This window comes from Myxine glutinosa, chromosome 13 (assembly GCF_964187855.1).
Source record: "Myxine glutinosa chromosome 13, kmMyxGlut1.1, whole genome shotgun sequence".
Classification (NCBI taxonomy): domain Eukaryota; kingdom Metazoa; phylum Chordata; class Myxini; order Myxiniformes; family Myxinidae; genus Myxine; species Myxine glutinosa.
In genome coordinates, this window is record NC_136273.1 from 62,683,553 (window position 1) to 62,701,451 (window position 17,899).

The 17,899-nt window shown below is 42.5% G+C and overlaps 2 protein-coding genes across 2 annotated transcripts in view; one reads left to right on the forward strand and one right to left on the reverse strand.

Annotated features, from left to right (window-relative positions):
• The window catches only part of LOC144888693 (uncharacterized), a 1,025,555-nt gene that overhangs the window by 41,695 nt on the left and 965,961 nt on the right, over positions 1-17,899 (forward strand). The window lies entirely within an intron of this gene.
• Positions 9,370-17,411, reverse strand: LOC144888710 (uncharacterized). Its single transcript, XM_078767710.1, has 3 exons — positions 16,575-17,411; positions 15,447-16,520; positions 9,370-9,409 (listed from the first exon to the last, which is right to left on the reverse strand). Exons 1-3 carry the CDS (start codon positions 17,009-17,011, stop codon positions 9,370-9,372), a joined length of 1,551 nt encoding a protein of 516 aa, XP_078623836.1. The 5' UTR covers positions 17,012-17,411.

Sequence of the window (17,899 nt, forward strand, 5' to 3'; positions counted from 1 at the left end):
ACAGCCAGGTGAGCAGAGAACGAAGGAACAGGGAGGTGTATAAGCAATTGTGTTAGTACGGGAGGAGGGGCCTACTTTTAAAATTCTTCGTTAATATGAGTATGGTGAAAACTAGAATTGGAAGGTATCGGGTGGAGAGGGTTTAGTTGAGGTATGAAGGAAGGAGAGAAAAACGGATGGGGTGAAACATGTGGTTGAGGTCGGGGGAGAGGAGCCACAATGAGAGAAGGAAATTATTATTAAGATTTTTTTTTTTTTTTTTGGAATTAAGACTTTAAACAAAGGGTAAGATGTTCGGGGAAAGTATGTGGTGAAAATAAAGACAAAGAAAAAAGTAATACAGTGAGAGAACGAAAGTACATAGACAACAAACAACCACCGAGGAGACAGGGAAGCCTCAAGGGACCAGGCCCCAAATGCGGCACAAACAAAACAACTATTACACAGGTATGCACGATTTACAACCGAGATCTTACGAGAAACACACAGTAGACACATACACAGTAAAATAAACAGTACAGTTTTGACAAAAAAATAACCGGGAAAAATATTTTACTTTGATGATGTGGAGAGCTTGGAAGAACACTACCTCGCCGGCAGAACCGGGAGCGAGAAGACTGCGGTCTTGGCAGGAAATCTGCCATTAAGGTGAGGTGGTTAGCTCCGACGTGGCCGAGTGGCAAGGTGAGCAACTGGGCTGAGGCTAAGATGACTAAGATGTAGAGGGCTTGGTGCGGAGATGTGTGTCATGAGGCGAAGAGAAAGAAAGGATCGAAAAGGAACTAAGAGTGGGGATATAGCCAGCTAAGTGAGTGAACTGGAGAAAGAAAAGAAAAAAAGAGAGAGAAAAGGAAAGATGAGTGTGATTGGGTTGTCCAAAGAGAGAAAAATAGCTCTAAAAGCAGAGCTGGTGGTTCTGGGAAACACTTGAGTCCCAAGTTCAAGTGAAAGGTGAATAAAAGAGAAGGAATGACCCAGACTCCCCGCACAAAGAAAGACAGAATAAAGCCGCAGAACAACCAAATGATTAATCACCATGCTGACCAAGGAATTAATGCCGAGTTCTCTACGCTTCTTCCTTTATCCTGTGCACCCCTTCTTCCTCATGGCTCTGGGACCCTCATTGGTGCAGAGCCCACGAGGGCAGACTGACACTCACTTCTAGTGATTGGCCGGGTTCCGTATCTCTGCCCGGCAATGTATCCCGATTGGCCTTCAAGGTGGATTTTCCGGGAAAGGGGAGGAGGTAAGAATTCAGTCAAAGTCCTCAGCACTTCAGTTGAAGACCTTAGCATTATCCCGTTTCGGCCCTTCAACCTCCAATCAGCTAAGGTGGGCCGCCAAGGGCACAAACGCCTCCACATGCAGCAGCTACACTTGGATACGTATGTACGCACCCCCACTGCCAATCAGCCAGAAAACAAACGATAACTAGAAAGAGCAATCAGAGATTGCATACCCTCGCCAGGACATGTTTTCAGTGGTTTTTAAGGCTTTTGTGTTGAAACAAATGTGGCGGCCGAACCACATGACCGATGAAGTCATTATTATTATTTTTTTCTCCACCAATTGATCCCTAGATGATGCTCAAGAAATTTCATCTTGTTCGGATGAAGTTTTGTACTTGTCAAATTATGACATCACCATTAACATATGTTATTCCACATGGAGAGTTCTTTACAATGAGCTATGTCTCAATTCTTTTTCTATGCAGCGCTTTCGGAGATATAGAGGTGCGATTTTTTTCGGTTTTCCAAGATGGCGGCCGAACCACGTGACCAATGACGTCATCATTGTTGGTTTTTTCTCCACCAATTTATCTCTAGATGACTCTCAAGAAATTTGATCTCTTACATTTAAATTAAATTTAGTCGACTTAAAATTTAATCTTACATTTAAATTAAATTAAATTTAAATTAAATTAAAATAAATTAAATTAAATTTACTTAAATTTAATCTCAATCTCTTACACAAGCTCGTGTAAGAGCTAACATTAATCACAAAAGACAAACTGACACATAAAACATAAGATAAAGGGAGCGGGAGACAAGATGGGGAGAGAGAGGGAAGCACACAAGTACAACATTTGAGAGCAGGGACATCGGGAGATCTGTGGGAGGGAGAGGGCTTGGGGTGAGGAGGCACGGGAAGGGGGGAGGGGGGGGTGGGAGAGGTATAAAACACATGGACACTGCTAGGACTTCCAGGAAAGAAGTCGGAATTTCAAAAAAGTGGATCTGGGGTGAATCAATGGGGGTAGAAAAGATCAAGGTTTTGGATGGGGGAAGACAAGATTTTGAACCTCAAAAATAGTTGGTTTCCCAATTAATTGAGGCACTGTGCAAATGCTGTTCAATTTTCATGTCAATCGGATGAAAAATGGCAAATTTAGAAATTTGACCTCCAGATGACCTTTGACTTTTGACCTCAAAATCAATAGGCTTCTCAATTGTGACGACCTCTACAACCTGGTGAAGTTTCATGACGATCGGTTCAGAATTGTGACCTGTAGGTGATAAACAAACAGACAAACAAACAAGAAGACGTCATGCGTAGCACGATACTTGCAAAATCCGCGCTCCCCCACCCCCCCAAAAGTTTACCATTGATACAGCAAATTGTCCATTTCATGAAGATTTAAATTTACAATCTTGATCAAAGCTCGGATCAACAGGATGAAAAGTGACGATTTTTCAGATGAAAAATAAGGATTTTAGAAATTTGGCCCATGTTGACCTTTTGGCCTATGTTGACCTTTTGGCCAATCTTCACCTAAAATATAATTCGTGGTTGAATTCAGTGACCAGATATGCAAGTCCTCTTCAAATTTCAAGTCAATCAGATGAAAATTGAGGATTTTAGAAATGTGGCCCATGTTGACCTTTTGGTCTATGTTGACCTCAAATATACTTGGTGGTTGAATTCATTGACCAGATATGCAAGTCCTCTTCAAATTTCAAGTCAATTGGTTGAAAATTGAGGATTTTAGAAATTTGGCCTATGTTGACCTTTTGGCCTATATTGACCTTTTGGCGTATGTTGACCTCAAGAATACTTGGTGGTTGAATTCAGTGACCAGATATGCAAGTGGTCTTCAAATTTCAAGTCAATCGGATGAAAATTGAGGATTTTAGAAATTTAGCAAATTTGGTGACCTTTGGCCTATTTTGACCTTTTGACCCATTGACCCATTGACCCCAAAAACAATAGGCTTCTGGCTTTTGACCAACTCTACCATTTGGTGAAGTTTCGTGAAGATCGGTTGAAAAATGTGACCTGTAGGCCAGTGACAAACAAACAAACAAACAAGAAAACGTCATGCGTAGCACGATACTTGCAAAATACGCCCTCCCCCAAAAGTTTACCATTGATACAGCAAATTGTCCATTTCATGAAGTTTAAAATTTACAATCTTGATCAAAGCTCGGGTCAACAGGATGAAAAGTGACGATTTTTCAGATGAAAAATGATGATTTTGGAAGGTTGACCTTCAGTTGACCTTTGACCTTTTGACCTCAAAAATAGTTAGTTTCCCTATTTAGTGACTCAATGTGCAAATGCTGTTCAATTTTCAAGTCAATTCGATGAAAATAGAGGATTTTAGAAATTTGGCCTATGTTGACCTTTTGGCCTATGTTGACCTCAAGAATACTTGGTGGTTGAATTCAGTGACCAGATGTGCAAGTCCTCTCCAAATTTCAAGTCAATTGGATGAAAATTGAGGATTTTAGAAATTTGGCCTATGTTGACCATTTGGCCTATGTTGACTTCAAAAATTCTTGGTGGTTGAATTCAATGACCAGATATGCAAGTGGTCTTCAAATTTCAAGTCAATCGGATGAAAATTGAGGATTTTAGAAATTTAGCAAAGTTGGTGACCTTTGGCCTATGTTGACCTTTTGACCTATTGACCCCAAAACAATAGGCTTCTGGTATTTGACCAACTCTACCACTTGGTGAAGTTTGGTGAAGATCGGTTGGAAATTGTGACCTGTAGGCCGGTGACAAACTAACAGAGTCACAAACACAACCGACCAATATACTTGAAAAATCTTCGATTTTGCAAGTAACAAACAGACAGACAGACAGACAGACAGAATCACAAACACAACCGACCAATATACTTGAAAAATCTTCGATTTTGCAAGTAATAAATAGACAAATAAACAGAGACAGAATAACAAACGCAACCGACCAATATACTTGGAAAATCTTCGATTTTGCAAGTAACAAACAGACAGACAAACAAGAAGACGTCATGCGGAGCATGATACTTGCAAAATACAACCCGCACCCCCCCAAAAAAAATTCCATTGATACAGCCAATTGTCCATTTCATCAAGATTAAAATTGACAATCTTGATCAAAGCTCGGGTCAATATGAAGAAAAGTGACGATTTTTCAGATGAAAATTGATGATTTTGGAAGTTTGACCTAGTTAACCTTTGACCTTTTGATCTCAAAAATAGTTAGTTTTCCTATTTATTGACACAATGTGCAAATGCTGTTCAATTTCCAAGTCAATCAGATGAAAATTGATGGTTTTGGAAGTTTGACCTTCGGTTGACCTTTGACCTTTTGACCTCGAAAATAGTTGGTTTCCAAATTAATTGAGGCAATATGCAAATGCTGTTCAATTTTCAAGTCATTCGGATGAAAATTGATGGTGTTTCAGATGAAAATTGATGATTTTTTAAAATTTGACCTTGAGTTGACCTTTGACATTTTGACCTCAAAAATAGTTCATTTCCCAATTTATTGACTCAATATACAAATGCTATTCAATTTTCAAGTCAATCGGAATTAAAATGGCGATTTTAGAAATTTGACCTCCAGATGACCTTTGACCTTTGACCTCAAAATCAATAGGCTTTTCAATTGGGATGACCTATACAACTTGGTGAAGTTTTGTGACGATCGGTTTAGAATTGTGACCTGTAGGCCGGTGGCAAACAGACAAACAAACAAACAGACAGACAGAACCACAAACGCAACCGACCAATATACTTGAAAAATCTTCGATTTTGCAAGTAACAAACGGACTCAAATGCAATACCCTCTCCTCTGGCGAGGGTAATACGTTCATATTTTCATCATAATACATACTTCTACCAAGTTTTGTCAAAATCCAATAACTGGTTCACAAGTTAGCAAGGTAACAATATTTTTTTTACCGAACTAGACCTCTGACCTTTGACCTCTTTATCCCATAATCTAATCAGTTTATCTTTACATCATTATGCATGCTTGTACAAAGTTTGACTTCGATCCTTTCAGCCATTTTTAAGTTATTGCAGTAACGAAAACCTATCACAGACGCACAGACGGACAGTCAGGCGGACAACCCAAAAGTGTAATGCCTCCGGTGACATCGTCAGCGAAGGCTTAAAAACAACGGCTGGGCCAATCTCCACCAAATTTTGCAAACATGCTGGAGGTACCCAGAGTCAGGTCTCCACATGATGAGATCCAGTACAATTTTCCAAATTCAGAGCCAAAGTACCAATAAACAGCAGATCTGTGCTCCGATTCATGTTCTACAGTATTCAAAATATGACGTCCAACTGTAATTAAGTTGTTCCTCGATCATAGACAGACAGACAGATAGACAGACAGAGAGTGAACCAATTGCTTAACCCCACTTTTTGCTTATCGTGTGTGGGGCAATAATGATTTGCTCGAATCAGTCCATGTGGTCATCCATAGCAGGCTATATTCAATGACACAATAAAGTCACATGTCGAGTGTTAAAACGACCATAATGAGACACTCACAATAAACCCAGAACACACAAACATATTGTATTTTTCAACAAAGAAGTACAGCAGAATATTTAGTTTGTAAGAAAAAAATATTTTCCCTACTTTTGTACATATACTCATGCATTGAAAAAAACTAATTTCCATGCTTTGGATTGTATCTCCTTAGAAATATGCTGTTGGTTTTTTTTCTTGTAAATTTCAACACAGTTCTGATGCAGTAACAGACATATCAAACTGATGCAAATGTACACTTGTAAATTTATTTTATATATATATATAATATCTTACTATAATTCACCAAATGTCCGTCCGTCTGTCTGTCCGTCCGTTTGAAGGTACCGCAAAAACGGCTGAACCGATCGCAACGATATTTTGGGTGGGTAATCCTGGGATCTCCTGGAGTAAAATAGGGTATATTGTTTTTCCAATTTCAGCTTTGGCCTCCAGCATTTTCAGGTTTGGACTCCCGCATAACGTTATTTTTCCAGGTGCCGCACAAACGGCTGCACCGATCGGACTCGGTGACCTCGGACAAAGACCTTTTATAAGGACATGGGTTGAATCCCTGCTTGAGAGAATGCCAACCCCCTCCCCGCCATCACGGCCGTCTCTCCAACTCACAATCCCATGAGATATGCGGAAAGGCCGACCCAAAACCAATTATCTTCTTTTTGATTTGTATACAATTATAAACATCATTAAAAGTAAATAATGACCTCGACAAAGTTCAAACGACGTGGGTTTAATCTCTACATGAGAGAATTCCACATAGCTATTTGGGCGGTGTATAAGTCAACAGATCACTGTCTCCATCGATCTTGCCGAGGTCGTCGGCTCAAAATCCTTTTAACTGTTGACTTGGTAGTTTTTACAATGAAGGAAACATTAACAATGTTGTTAAAAGTTTATTTTGTGATTAATTTGTGATTGGAGTTATGTTGTTTGGAATGAAAAAAAGAGATATCGAGTTCAAGTAAATGATGGCATGCCGTGATGGTTTTCGACTTTCTGAATGTGAACTTCGCGGATCGCCATATGCAGATTCGCCACGGTCCCACAATCGATGTTTCTATACGTGAACGTACCCGTTTGTTTGCGAACGGGTACGTTTTTCATGGAAGTCCTTCACGAACTTGCTGTCCATGTCTGATGTGCGAGTGAAGGTGCTACAGGATTGTGGAATTTATTGGTTTCATGCTTTAGCATTCGCAGTAGGCGTATCTGCATTGCCTGTTTGCTTCTGGCCTCCAACCTGTGCATAGCACGGGTTTCTCACTAGTTTATTCAAATTCAAACTTCAAAACAAATTCTCATAATTTCATTTTATATATTTATTTTCACAGGTTTTTTCTTGTAAATTTCAACACAGTTCATTGGCAGCAACAGAAATATCAAACTGATGCATAATCAGAGTGTACACTCTATAATTAATTTTCTCAATGAGTAGGTTAGCAGAATGACATGAGGAATGTCTCAAAGTAGGAAATTAAGCATTTGATCTGTGCACAAACATGTAGGGGGCCCATTGTCCTACTTAATGGATGTGATTTCTGACACTTTTGGAAGGTCCACATCAGGACAAAGTTGCATGAGGAATGACTAAGTTTGCACGTTGCAGATGCAGTGAATGACCTGCATGGCAAAGCTACCGAGGCCTGCGGTTGCTGACACAGATTCCGAAGGGGTCTGTGAGAACGAGAGCAGACAAAGCAGGGCCTGCACAAGCCTAGAGATCTTGAGCCCCTCCTACAGAGACATTCATAGCTCCACCACAACTGTTCTCGACCCCCAGGCCCCCATCCGACACCCCCTCCCCACCAACAACTCCATCCGCACTCCCACACCGTCCCACACCCACATACTCCACGACTCCCCATCGACACACCACTCCCACTTTTCATACGCCGTCCACCTGTCGACATCACGAGCAGTCCGCTCTCCACCGGTGCTAGGCCTTTCAGGCACCCCTCTCCGGTCCTGATGAAAAACTTCCCCCGCGTAGGCCCCGACACAAAATTCTGGGAATTCCCATCCGGCGGAATAAAAGAGACGGCAAGCAGCTGAGGGGGAGTCGGAACGGAGAGGGGGGCGGGAGGGCCTGTGAGCTTCGCCTTAGAAATGCCCTTTTCACCGAAACCTTCGCATGAAAGGCGTCAAAACATCAGTGTGCCTAGCAGCAAGTACAATATGAAGGCTTTGATGGGCCGCGTTCCATTTGCTCTTTCAAAGCTCACTGGCTCTCAAAGATTGAAGGCAGCCAGTGAGAGGATCTCTTCAAAGGGTTGAAATAATCCCACACAAGCAAACAAACAAATGATGGAGGGGAATTCCATATTTCATCCAGAAACATGCATTATTTGTGAGCAGAACATGGGCAGGATGCTACGCATTACATCGAAGATGAAAAGAGGACAACTACTCAACTATGGACAAAGATGCTCAGCCTCAAGCAAAGAAAAGCCAACTCGAGAGAGACATTTAGCACAAAGGCTTCAAGTGCTAAGAGTAAAGATCTGCTTTGAAAAAAAAGGATTCTAATGCAGAGAGAAGAAGACGACAAACTCAAAAATGGGTCTGACCACAAAGGTACACTCCCCACAGGTACTGAAACTAGCCAGTCGGCTTACATCGAGGCCAGCAAAGGCGTGCTGGTACCTACCTCAGTCAAAAGGTCAAACAGCCATGAGATGGACAAGATTTGAACCAAACCTGCCACAGTGTGATATATCAATCGGAGATACATCAATTTTCCCACTCCAAATAAAAATGAACTTACAGAACAAAACTTAATGGCTACATGGTCATGGTCATATGACTATAATAGGCTATATGATCATGGACACATGACTGTAATAGGATACATGGTAATGGTCATATGATTGCAATGGGATACATGGTAATGGTCACATGATTGTAATGGGATACATGGTCATGGTCACATGATTATAATGGGATACATGGTCATGGTCACATGATTGTAATAGGCTGCATGGTCATGGTCACATGACTGTAATAGGATCCATGGTAATGGTCACATGATTGTAATCGGATACATGGTCATGGTCACATGATTGTAATCGGATACATGGTCATGGTCACATGATTGTAATCGAATACATGGTCATGGTCACATGATTGTAATAGGCTGCATGGTCATGGTCACATGACTGTAATAGGATACATGGTAATGGTCACATGATTGTAATGAGATACATGGTCATGGTCACATGATTGTAATAGGCTGCATGGTCATGGTCACATGATTGTAATCGAATACATGGTCATGGTCACATGATTGTAATCGAATACATGGTCATGGTCACATGATTGTAATAGGCTACATGGTCATGGTCACATGATTGTAATAGGATACATGGGAATGGTCACATGATTGTAATGGGATACATGGTCATGGTCACATGATTGTAATGGGATACATGGTCATGGTCACATGATTGTAATAGGCTGCATGGTCATGGTCACATGACTGTAATAGGATCCATGGTAATGGTCACATGATTGTAATCGGATACATGGTCATGGTCAAATGATTGTAATCGGATACATGGTCATGGTCACATGATTGTAATCGAATACATGGTCATGGTCACATGATTGTAATAGGCTGCATGGTCATGGTCACATGACTGTAATAGGATACATGGTAATGGGCATATGATTGCAATAGGATACATGGTAATGGTCACATGATTGTAATGGGATACATGGTCATGGTCACATGATTGTAATAGGCTGCATGGTCATGGTCACATGATTGTAATCGAATACATGGTCATGGTCACATGATTGTAATAGGCTACATGGTCATGGTCACATGATTGTAATAGGATACATGGTCATGGTCACATGATTGTAATAGAATACATGGGAATGGTCACATGATTGTAATAGGCTATGTGGTAATGGTCACATAATTGTAATAGGATACATGGCTCTGGTCACATGATTGTAATAGGATACATGATCATGGTCACATGATTGTAATATGATACATGGTAATAGTCACATGATTGTAATAGGACACATGACCATGGTCACATGATTGTAATATGATACATGGTAATGGTCACATGATTGTAATATGATACATGGTATTGGTCACATGATTGTAATATGACACATGGTAATGGTCACATGATTGTAATATGATACATGGTAATGGTCACATGATTGTAATATGATACATGGTAATGGTCACATGATTCTAATAGGATACATGACCATGGTCACATGATTGTAATATGATACATGGTAATGGTCACATGATTGTGATAGGATACATGGTCATGGTCACCAGACTGTAATAGGATACATGGTAATGGTCACATGATTGTAATAGGACACATGGTAATGGTCACATGATTGCAATAGGCTCCATGGTAATGGTCACATGATTGTAATATGATACATGGTAATGGTCACATGATTGTAATAGGATACATGACCATGGTCACATGATTGTAATATGATACATGGTAATAGTCACATGATTGTGATAGGATACATGGTCATGGTCACATGACTGTAATAGGATACATGGTAATGGTCACATGATTGTGATAGGATACATGGTCATGGTCACATGACTGTAATAGGATACATGGTAATGGTCACATGATTGCAATAGGATACATGCTCATGGTCACATGATTGTAATAGGCTACATGGTCATGGTCACATGATTGTAATAGGATACATGATCATGGTGACATGATTGTAATATGATACATGGTAATGGTCACATGATTGTAATAAGATACATGATCATGGTCACATGATTGTGATAGGATACATGATCATGGTCACATGATTGTAATATGATACATGGTAATGGTCACATGATTGTAATAGGATACATGATCATGGTCACATGATTGTAATATGATACATGGTAATGGTCACATGATTGTAATATGATACATGGTAATGGTCACATTATTGTAATAGGATACATGACCATGGTCACATGATTGTAATATGATACATGGTAATGGTCACATGATTGTGATAGGATACATGGTCATGGTCACAGGACTGTAATAAGATACATGGTAATGGTCACATGATTGTAATAGGATGCATGGTAATGGTCACATGATTGTAATGGGATACATGCTAATGGCCACATGACTGTTATAGGCTATATGGTCATGGTCACTTGATTGTAATAGGCTATATGGTCATGGTCACATGATTGTAATAGGATACATGGTCTTGGTCACATGATTGTAATAGGATACATGGTCATGGTCCCATGATTGTAATATGATACATGGTAATGGTCACATGACTGTAATAGGCTCGATGGTCATGGTCACATGATTGTAATAGGCTTTATGGTCATGGTCACATTATTGTAATAGGATACATGGTCTTGGTCACATGATTGTAATAGGATACATGGTCATGGTCACATGATTGTAATAGGATACATGATCATGGTTGGTCACATGATTGTAATAGGATACATGGTCATGGACACATGATTGTAATAGGATACATCGTCATGGTCCCATGATTGTGATAGGATACATGATCATGGTTACATGATTGTAATAGGATACATGGTCATGGTCCCATGATTGTAATAGGAAACATGGTAATGGTCACATGACTGTAATAGGCTCTATGGTCATGGTCACATGATTGTAATAGGCTTTGTGGTCATGGTCACATGATTGTAATAGGATACATGGTCTTGGTCACATGATTGTAATAGGATACATGGTCATGGTCACATGATTGTAATAGGATACATGGTAATGGTCACATGATTGTGATAGGCCACATGGTAATGGTCAATTGATAACAGCATACATGGTGATTGTCATATGATTGTAATAGGATACATGGTAATGGTTCCATGATTGTAATAGGATACATAATCATAGTCACATGATTGTAATAGGATGCATGATGATGCTCACATGATTGTAATAGGATACATGGGAATGGACACATGATTGTAATAGGCTATGTGGTAATGGTCACATGATTGTAATAGGATACATGGTCATGGTCACATGATTGTAATAGGATACATGGTCATGGACACATGATTGTAATAGGATACATGGTCATGGTCCCATGATTGTAATAAGATACATGGTCATGGTCACATGATTGTAATAGGCTTTATGGTCATGGTCACATGATTGTAATAGGCTTAATGGTCATGGTCACATGATTGTAATGGGCTCCATGGCAATGGTCAGATGATTGTAATAGGCTGCATGGTCATGGTCACATGATTGTAATAGGATACATGGTAATGGATCCATTATTGTAATAGGCTACATGGTCATGGTCACATGATTGTAAAAGGATACAAGGTAATGGTCACATGATTGTAATAAGATACATGGTAATGGTCACATGATTGTAATGGGATACATGGTAATGGTCACATGATTGTAATGGGATACATGGTAATGGTCACATGATTGCAATATGACACATGGTAATGGTCACATGATTGTTATAGGCTACATGGTAATGGTCACATGATTGTTATAGGCTACATGGTAATGGTCACATGATTGTTATAGGCTACATGGTAATGGTCACATGATTGCAATATGACACATGGTAATGGTCACATGATTGTTATAGGCTACATGGTAATGGTAACATGATTGCAATATGATACATGATCATGGTCACATGATTGTAAAAGGATACATGGTAATGGTAACGTGATTGCAATATGATACATGATCATGGTCACATGAATGTAATAGGATACATGGTAATGGTCACATGATTGCACTATGGTCCATGATCATGGTCACATTAATGTAATAGGCTACATGGAAATGGTCACATGATTGCAATTTTATACATGATCATGGTCATCTGATAGTAATAGGATACATGTTAATGGTCATATGATTGTAATCGGCTATATGATCATGGTCACATGATTGTAATAGGATCCAGTCACGTGAAAAAGTAAGTACACCCCATGTAAAGTTTTGACTTTTTCATCATATTTCAACATACAGCTATTTGATCTTCATTTCAACAATATTGATAGATGAAGGTGATATAATATAACAAATATCATGAAATATTTACATTTTGTAGTCCATTGTATAATTTAAATAAACATAAATGCAAATTTCGCATGTGCAAAAAGTAAGTACACCCCGACATTTATCACTACTTCAAATACCGAAAATTAGAATCAGGTGCACCAGCTCAGGTGCAAATGATTAGAACATCGTCAGAGAGGATCTTGGAGGAACCTGTCTTATTTAAATCTCAGACATTTCGTTTGGTTTGCTCTTTGTTGTTGAAGTGTGCGGCGTCACCATGTCAAGATCAAAAGAGCTCTCTGAGGCCTTCAGAAATAAGGTTATTGTTACGTGGTCCCCTCGGTGAATACCTGGTCTCAGTGACCCCCGGACCGTGAGAGGAACTTCGCCAGAAAGCTGTATTATATATGCGCTTTCGCCACGCAAGCCATATGAATTTCACCCAAGAGACAACTGCCGTTCAAGGATATATTTCAAGGGTAATGATACCAAACAATTTCAATGACACAACCATCAACAATATTTCAATGACACAACCACGGAGATTTTCCCCGAGCAATCAACAATACATAATCCTCACCAATTCCCAATTCACAATCAATTCCCTATGATTAAGATGGCCATCTTATACATGTGTGTCCCGGGGAGTACTCACGAAACCCTTTTGGTCTCGGTCCCGCACAATGTCTCTGGGCCCCTCTTGACCAAGAGGATAGTCACCGTCACCGCACTCGGGCGGTTGAACGAACCCCGGGCGGACGTGCTCCAACGTGCCGTCTCGTACCGGGGACAGCTGTTGCAGCGCACCTCCTTGCCAAGCAACGGGGCAAAACCAAAACGCGGTTTGCAACGCGAGCGAGGCTCAACGTGCGACCCGTACGCGTCCTTGTAGACGGGGCGAAACCCAAACGCGATTTGCAACGCCTGCGAGGCTCCAAAGTGCGACCCGTACGCGTCCTTGTAGACGGGCAAAACCGAGCGCGGTTTGTAACGCGTGCGAGGCTCTAAAGTGCGACCCGTACGTTCCGTGCACGAACTCACGGGGACTTCACGTGTCCAAAGGTAATTACGCGGCCAGGTAACTCCTCTCGCCAAACGGGTTTCGGAACGCCCCTGTTTTCCGCGCAGCGCAAGGTCGATTCCACCTTCTCGTCGTCGCGGGGCGAGGAAGAACTATCCCCGTCCTTTTTCTCCTCGTGTCTTTTTCTTCTCCCGTTTCCGGCCACTTCCGTTTCCGGCCACTGGTTCCGAAGGGCTCCTGACCCTCCCATCACAACAACCCTTAATATAATACACACGGATAAGCAACCTGAATGGTACTTCACATACATTCCCATAAATATGTAACACTCCCCCCCTTCAAGAAAGAAAGTTTGAACCCAGCGAAAACTTTCTTTGCCGGCCAATTTGGAGAAACAAACCAGATAACTCAACCCCCCCCACATTATCCGTTCCCCCCGGGCACAGTTATCACTTAAAAATAAAGCAACCACAATTTCACCCCAACCCCTCCAGATTACTCCCTCTGGACTAAGTACCAACAACGACCTTGTCCCTGCCAAATCAAACTCCATCTCAGGACCCTCTGACTTTGCCCGTCCGTATCTTGGGAATGAAGGTTAAGGGGTTGATCAAAGATCCAAAGTTACGCAACTCGATAGCACTTTTTCCGGGAGGCCAAGCCGAGTATTCACTACATGGATGCCTTTAGGAACGCGGAGTTCACGGTTAGTCCGTGCAGGAAAGTTCTCTACATGGGCGCCTTGAGGAACGTGGAGTTCACGGTTAGTCCGTGCATGAAAGTTCCCTGCCTGGACGCCTTTAGGAACGGCGTTCACGGTTAATTCGTGTAGGAATCTTGGCTCGGCGGCTCCGCCGCCTTCAGTGCTTCAACTTTTCAGAACTTCCCTAATAATTATGGTGGGACCACTGGTCCCTGTAGTCCCATGAATAGCGGTCTCCTTCTCGGCCACCACCAAAACTACCGCCCAGTTGTCCTCTCCTGTAGACCTCTCGACGCCTACGAAATGCCTTCCCTACTGTTATGGTCCGACCCTCCAAATCCTTGCCATTCCAATTCTTCTCTGCCTCTCTGGCGTCTTTTGTGCTGGCAAACGTGACAAAGCCGAACCCTCTTGACTGTTGCGTTTCCCAGTCTCTTACCAACCGCACTTCCACCAGCGGCCCATATCTGTTGAAGACAGAGGTCAGAACTTCTTCCTCTGTTTTGAAGTTCAGTCCCCCTACAAATAACTTGGCACTTTTGTCGCCATCCCGAGCTGGTGTGGCGTTATTTTCCCTGCTGGGCTCTTTACCAACCCTCAGGTTACCATAAACTTGACCCCCGGCCAAATCATTCCCAATAACCACAGATACACCCTCTACAGGAAGCGTGGCTTGTAAACCGACGGTGACCGGTCCTGACACCAAATCGGACTCCAAATGGATGACATGAAGGGGAGCACTAACACCGCCCCCGATCCCCTGTAAACGAACACTATCCCCCGTTGCCGTCTCCTCGGACCATGGCAAAATGCCTTCAAGCATTAAAGATTGATGTGCCCCTGTGTCCCTCAATATCCTAACCGGTTTCCGGTTAGTCGAGGCTCCATCCCGTGACACAAACCCCTCTGAAATAAAGGGTTGGTAACCCTTTTGATGGCGATTTCTCACAATGGCCATTGCGTTTGGAGTCGTAGTAGTCGGACTCCGCTCTGGGTCTTCGCTTTTCCTGCGGTAACAACTGGACATCAAGTGTCCAGGTTTCTTGCAAAAAGCGCAAGTAGGCCCGGAGGAAAAACTCGTGGTCTGCCTCGGGCCCCCCGAACTATAAGTTTGTCTTGGGCCCTCATCCCTCCGATTTCGAACCGGTGGGGTATCATAGTTGTCCCCATAATCCTCTCGAGGCCGCCGCCATGTATGGTCGTTCTCCGCACCTGCTGTTCCCCACCTCCCCTGCGGAGATCTAGGCGAGGAGTTAGGTTCCTGGACCCCTATTCGGTGGGTTAAGGCATAATCATCTGCCATGGTGGCTGCGTCCCACAACTTTGGTACCTTCTTTTCCTGCAGGTACACTTTGATGTCCTCGTGGACACACTGCTGGAATTCCTCCACCAGGATCAAGTCCCGCAATTTCTCGAAGTCTTTCCCGACTCCTTTTGACTCACACCACCGATCAAACATGTTTTCTTTCACTCTGGCAAACTCCACATGGGTCTCACTCTCCCTCTTCCTGGCATTCCTGAATTTTTGCCTGTAAGCTTCCGGAACCAACTCATAGGCCTTGAGGATGTGCTTCTTCAGTACCTCATAATCTGCACATTGGTCCATTGGTAGCGCCGAATAAATTTCCTGAGCTTTCCCCACCAGCACACTTTGCACGAGTATGGTCCAGGCCTCCTCCGGCCAGTTTAATTGTCGAGCCACTTTCTCAAAGTGTGGAAAAAATTTCGCGACTTCTTTTTCACTGAACGGTGGAACCAGCCTCACATGTCTGCCCACATCCCAGGTTTTCTGGTTAGGTGTCGACCCCGTCAGCAAGGGTGGTGCCTCTCCCCGTTCTCTCATTAACTCCAGCTCCTTGAATTTGATTTCTTGCTGAAGCTCCATGTCACGTTCCTTTAATTCCCTTTCCGCTTTTCTCTCCTCTGCTTCGAGGTCCCTTGCAGCTCTCCTTTCCTCTGCTTGTTCCTTTTCTCTTCTTTCCTGGAGTTCTCGTTCCACTCTCCTTTCCTCTGCTTTTTTGTCTTCTAACCTTTCCTGGAGTTCTCGTTCCACTCTCCTTTCCTCTGCTTGTTTCTCTTCTCTCCTCGCTTCTGCTTTCCTTTCTTCTTCTTTTAACCTTTCCTGGAGTTCTCGTTTCACTCTCCTTTCCTCCGCTTGTTTCTCTTCCCTCCTCTCTTCTGCTTTCCTTTCTTCTTCTTTAATCCGTTCCTGGCTCCGTAATTGCAACTCCAGTTTCCGGAGCTCAACGTCTTCTGGTTCTTCGGGTAGCCACTCCCAGGCTAACTCGTCCCATTTTCCTAATCCCACCATAGATTGTATCACCGTGGCCTGCAACTCTGCCTTCCTCAAATTAGTTCGGACCTCCAAGTTAAAATGTTTGGCCAATTTCAAGAGGTCCGACTTTAGCAACGCTCGGAACTGTGCCTCACTCGGTGTTACCCCAAAGTTCTGTGCCACAAACGCCATGGTGCCTATCGTTAACACCTGTTAACCTTCACCCAAGACTTTACCCCAATTTCTCAAAAAAAAAAAATTTACCAATTAATAATTAATTAATAAATTTTAATTAATAAAAAATATTATTATTTTATTATTTTATACAATTTTAAATCCCGGACGTAGACCCAATTGCGAAACCGCAAATCGTAATTTGGACGAGCCCCCAATTCTGTTACGTGGTCCCCTCGGTGAATACCTGGTCTCAGTGACCCCCGGACCGTGAGAGGAACTTCGCCAGAAAGCTGTATTATATATGCGCTTTCGCCACGCAAGCCATATGAATTTCACCCAAGAGACAACTGCCGTTCAAGGATATATTTCAAGGGTAATGATACCAAACAATTTCAATGACACAACCATCAACAATATTTCAATGACACAACCACAGAGATTTTCCCCGAGCAATCAACAATACATAATCCTCACCAATTCCCAATTCACAATCAATTCCCTATGATTAAGATGGCCATCTTATACATGTGTGTCCCGGGGAGTACTCACGAAACCCTTTTGGTCTCGGTCCCGCACAATGTCTCTGGGCCCCTCTTGACCAAGAGGATAGTCACCGTCACCGCACTCGGGCGGTTGAACGAACCCCGGGCGGACGTGCTCCAACGTGCCGTCTCGTACCGGGGACAGCTGTTGCAGCGCACCTCCTTGCCAAGCAACGGGGCAAAACCAAAACGCGGTTTGCAACGCGAGCGAGGCTCAACGTGCGACCCGTACGCGTCCTTGTAGACGGGGCGAAACCCAAACGCGATTTGCAACGCCTGCGAGGCTCCAAAGTGCGACCCGTACGCGTCCTTGTAGACGGGCAAAACCGAGCGCGGTTTGTAACGCGTGCGAGGCTCCAAA

What these genes read in the sequence shown, in the direction of transcription:
- LOC144888710 (XM_078767710.1), bottom strand. Translation starts at nt 17,011, where the DNA reads ATGGCGTTTGTGGCACAGAACTTTGGGGTAACACCGAGTGAGGCACAG. An exon ending in GAACGAGAACTCCAGGAAAG is followed by an intron (nt 16,521 to 16,574) that starts GTTAGAAGACAA and finishes ACTCCAGGAAAG; the next exon opens with AAGAGAAAAGGAACAAGCAG. An exon ending in CAACCCTTTATTTCAGAGGG is followed by an intron (nt 9,410 to 15,446) that starts GTTTGTGTCACG and finishes ATCCTATTACAG; the next exon opens with TCATGTGACCATGACCATGC.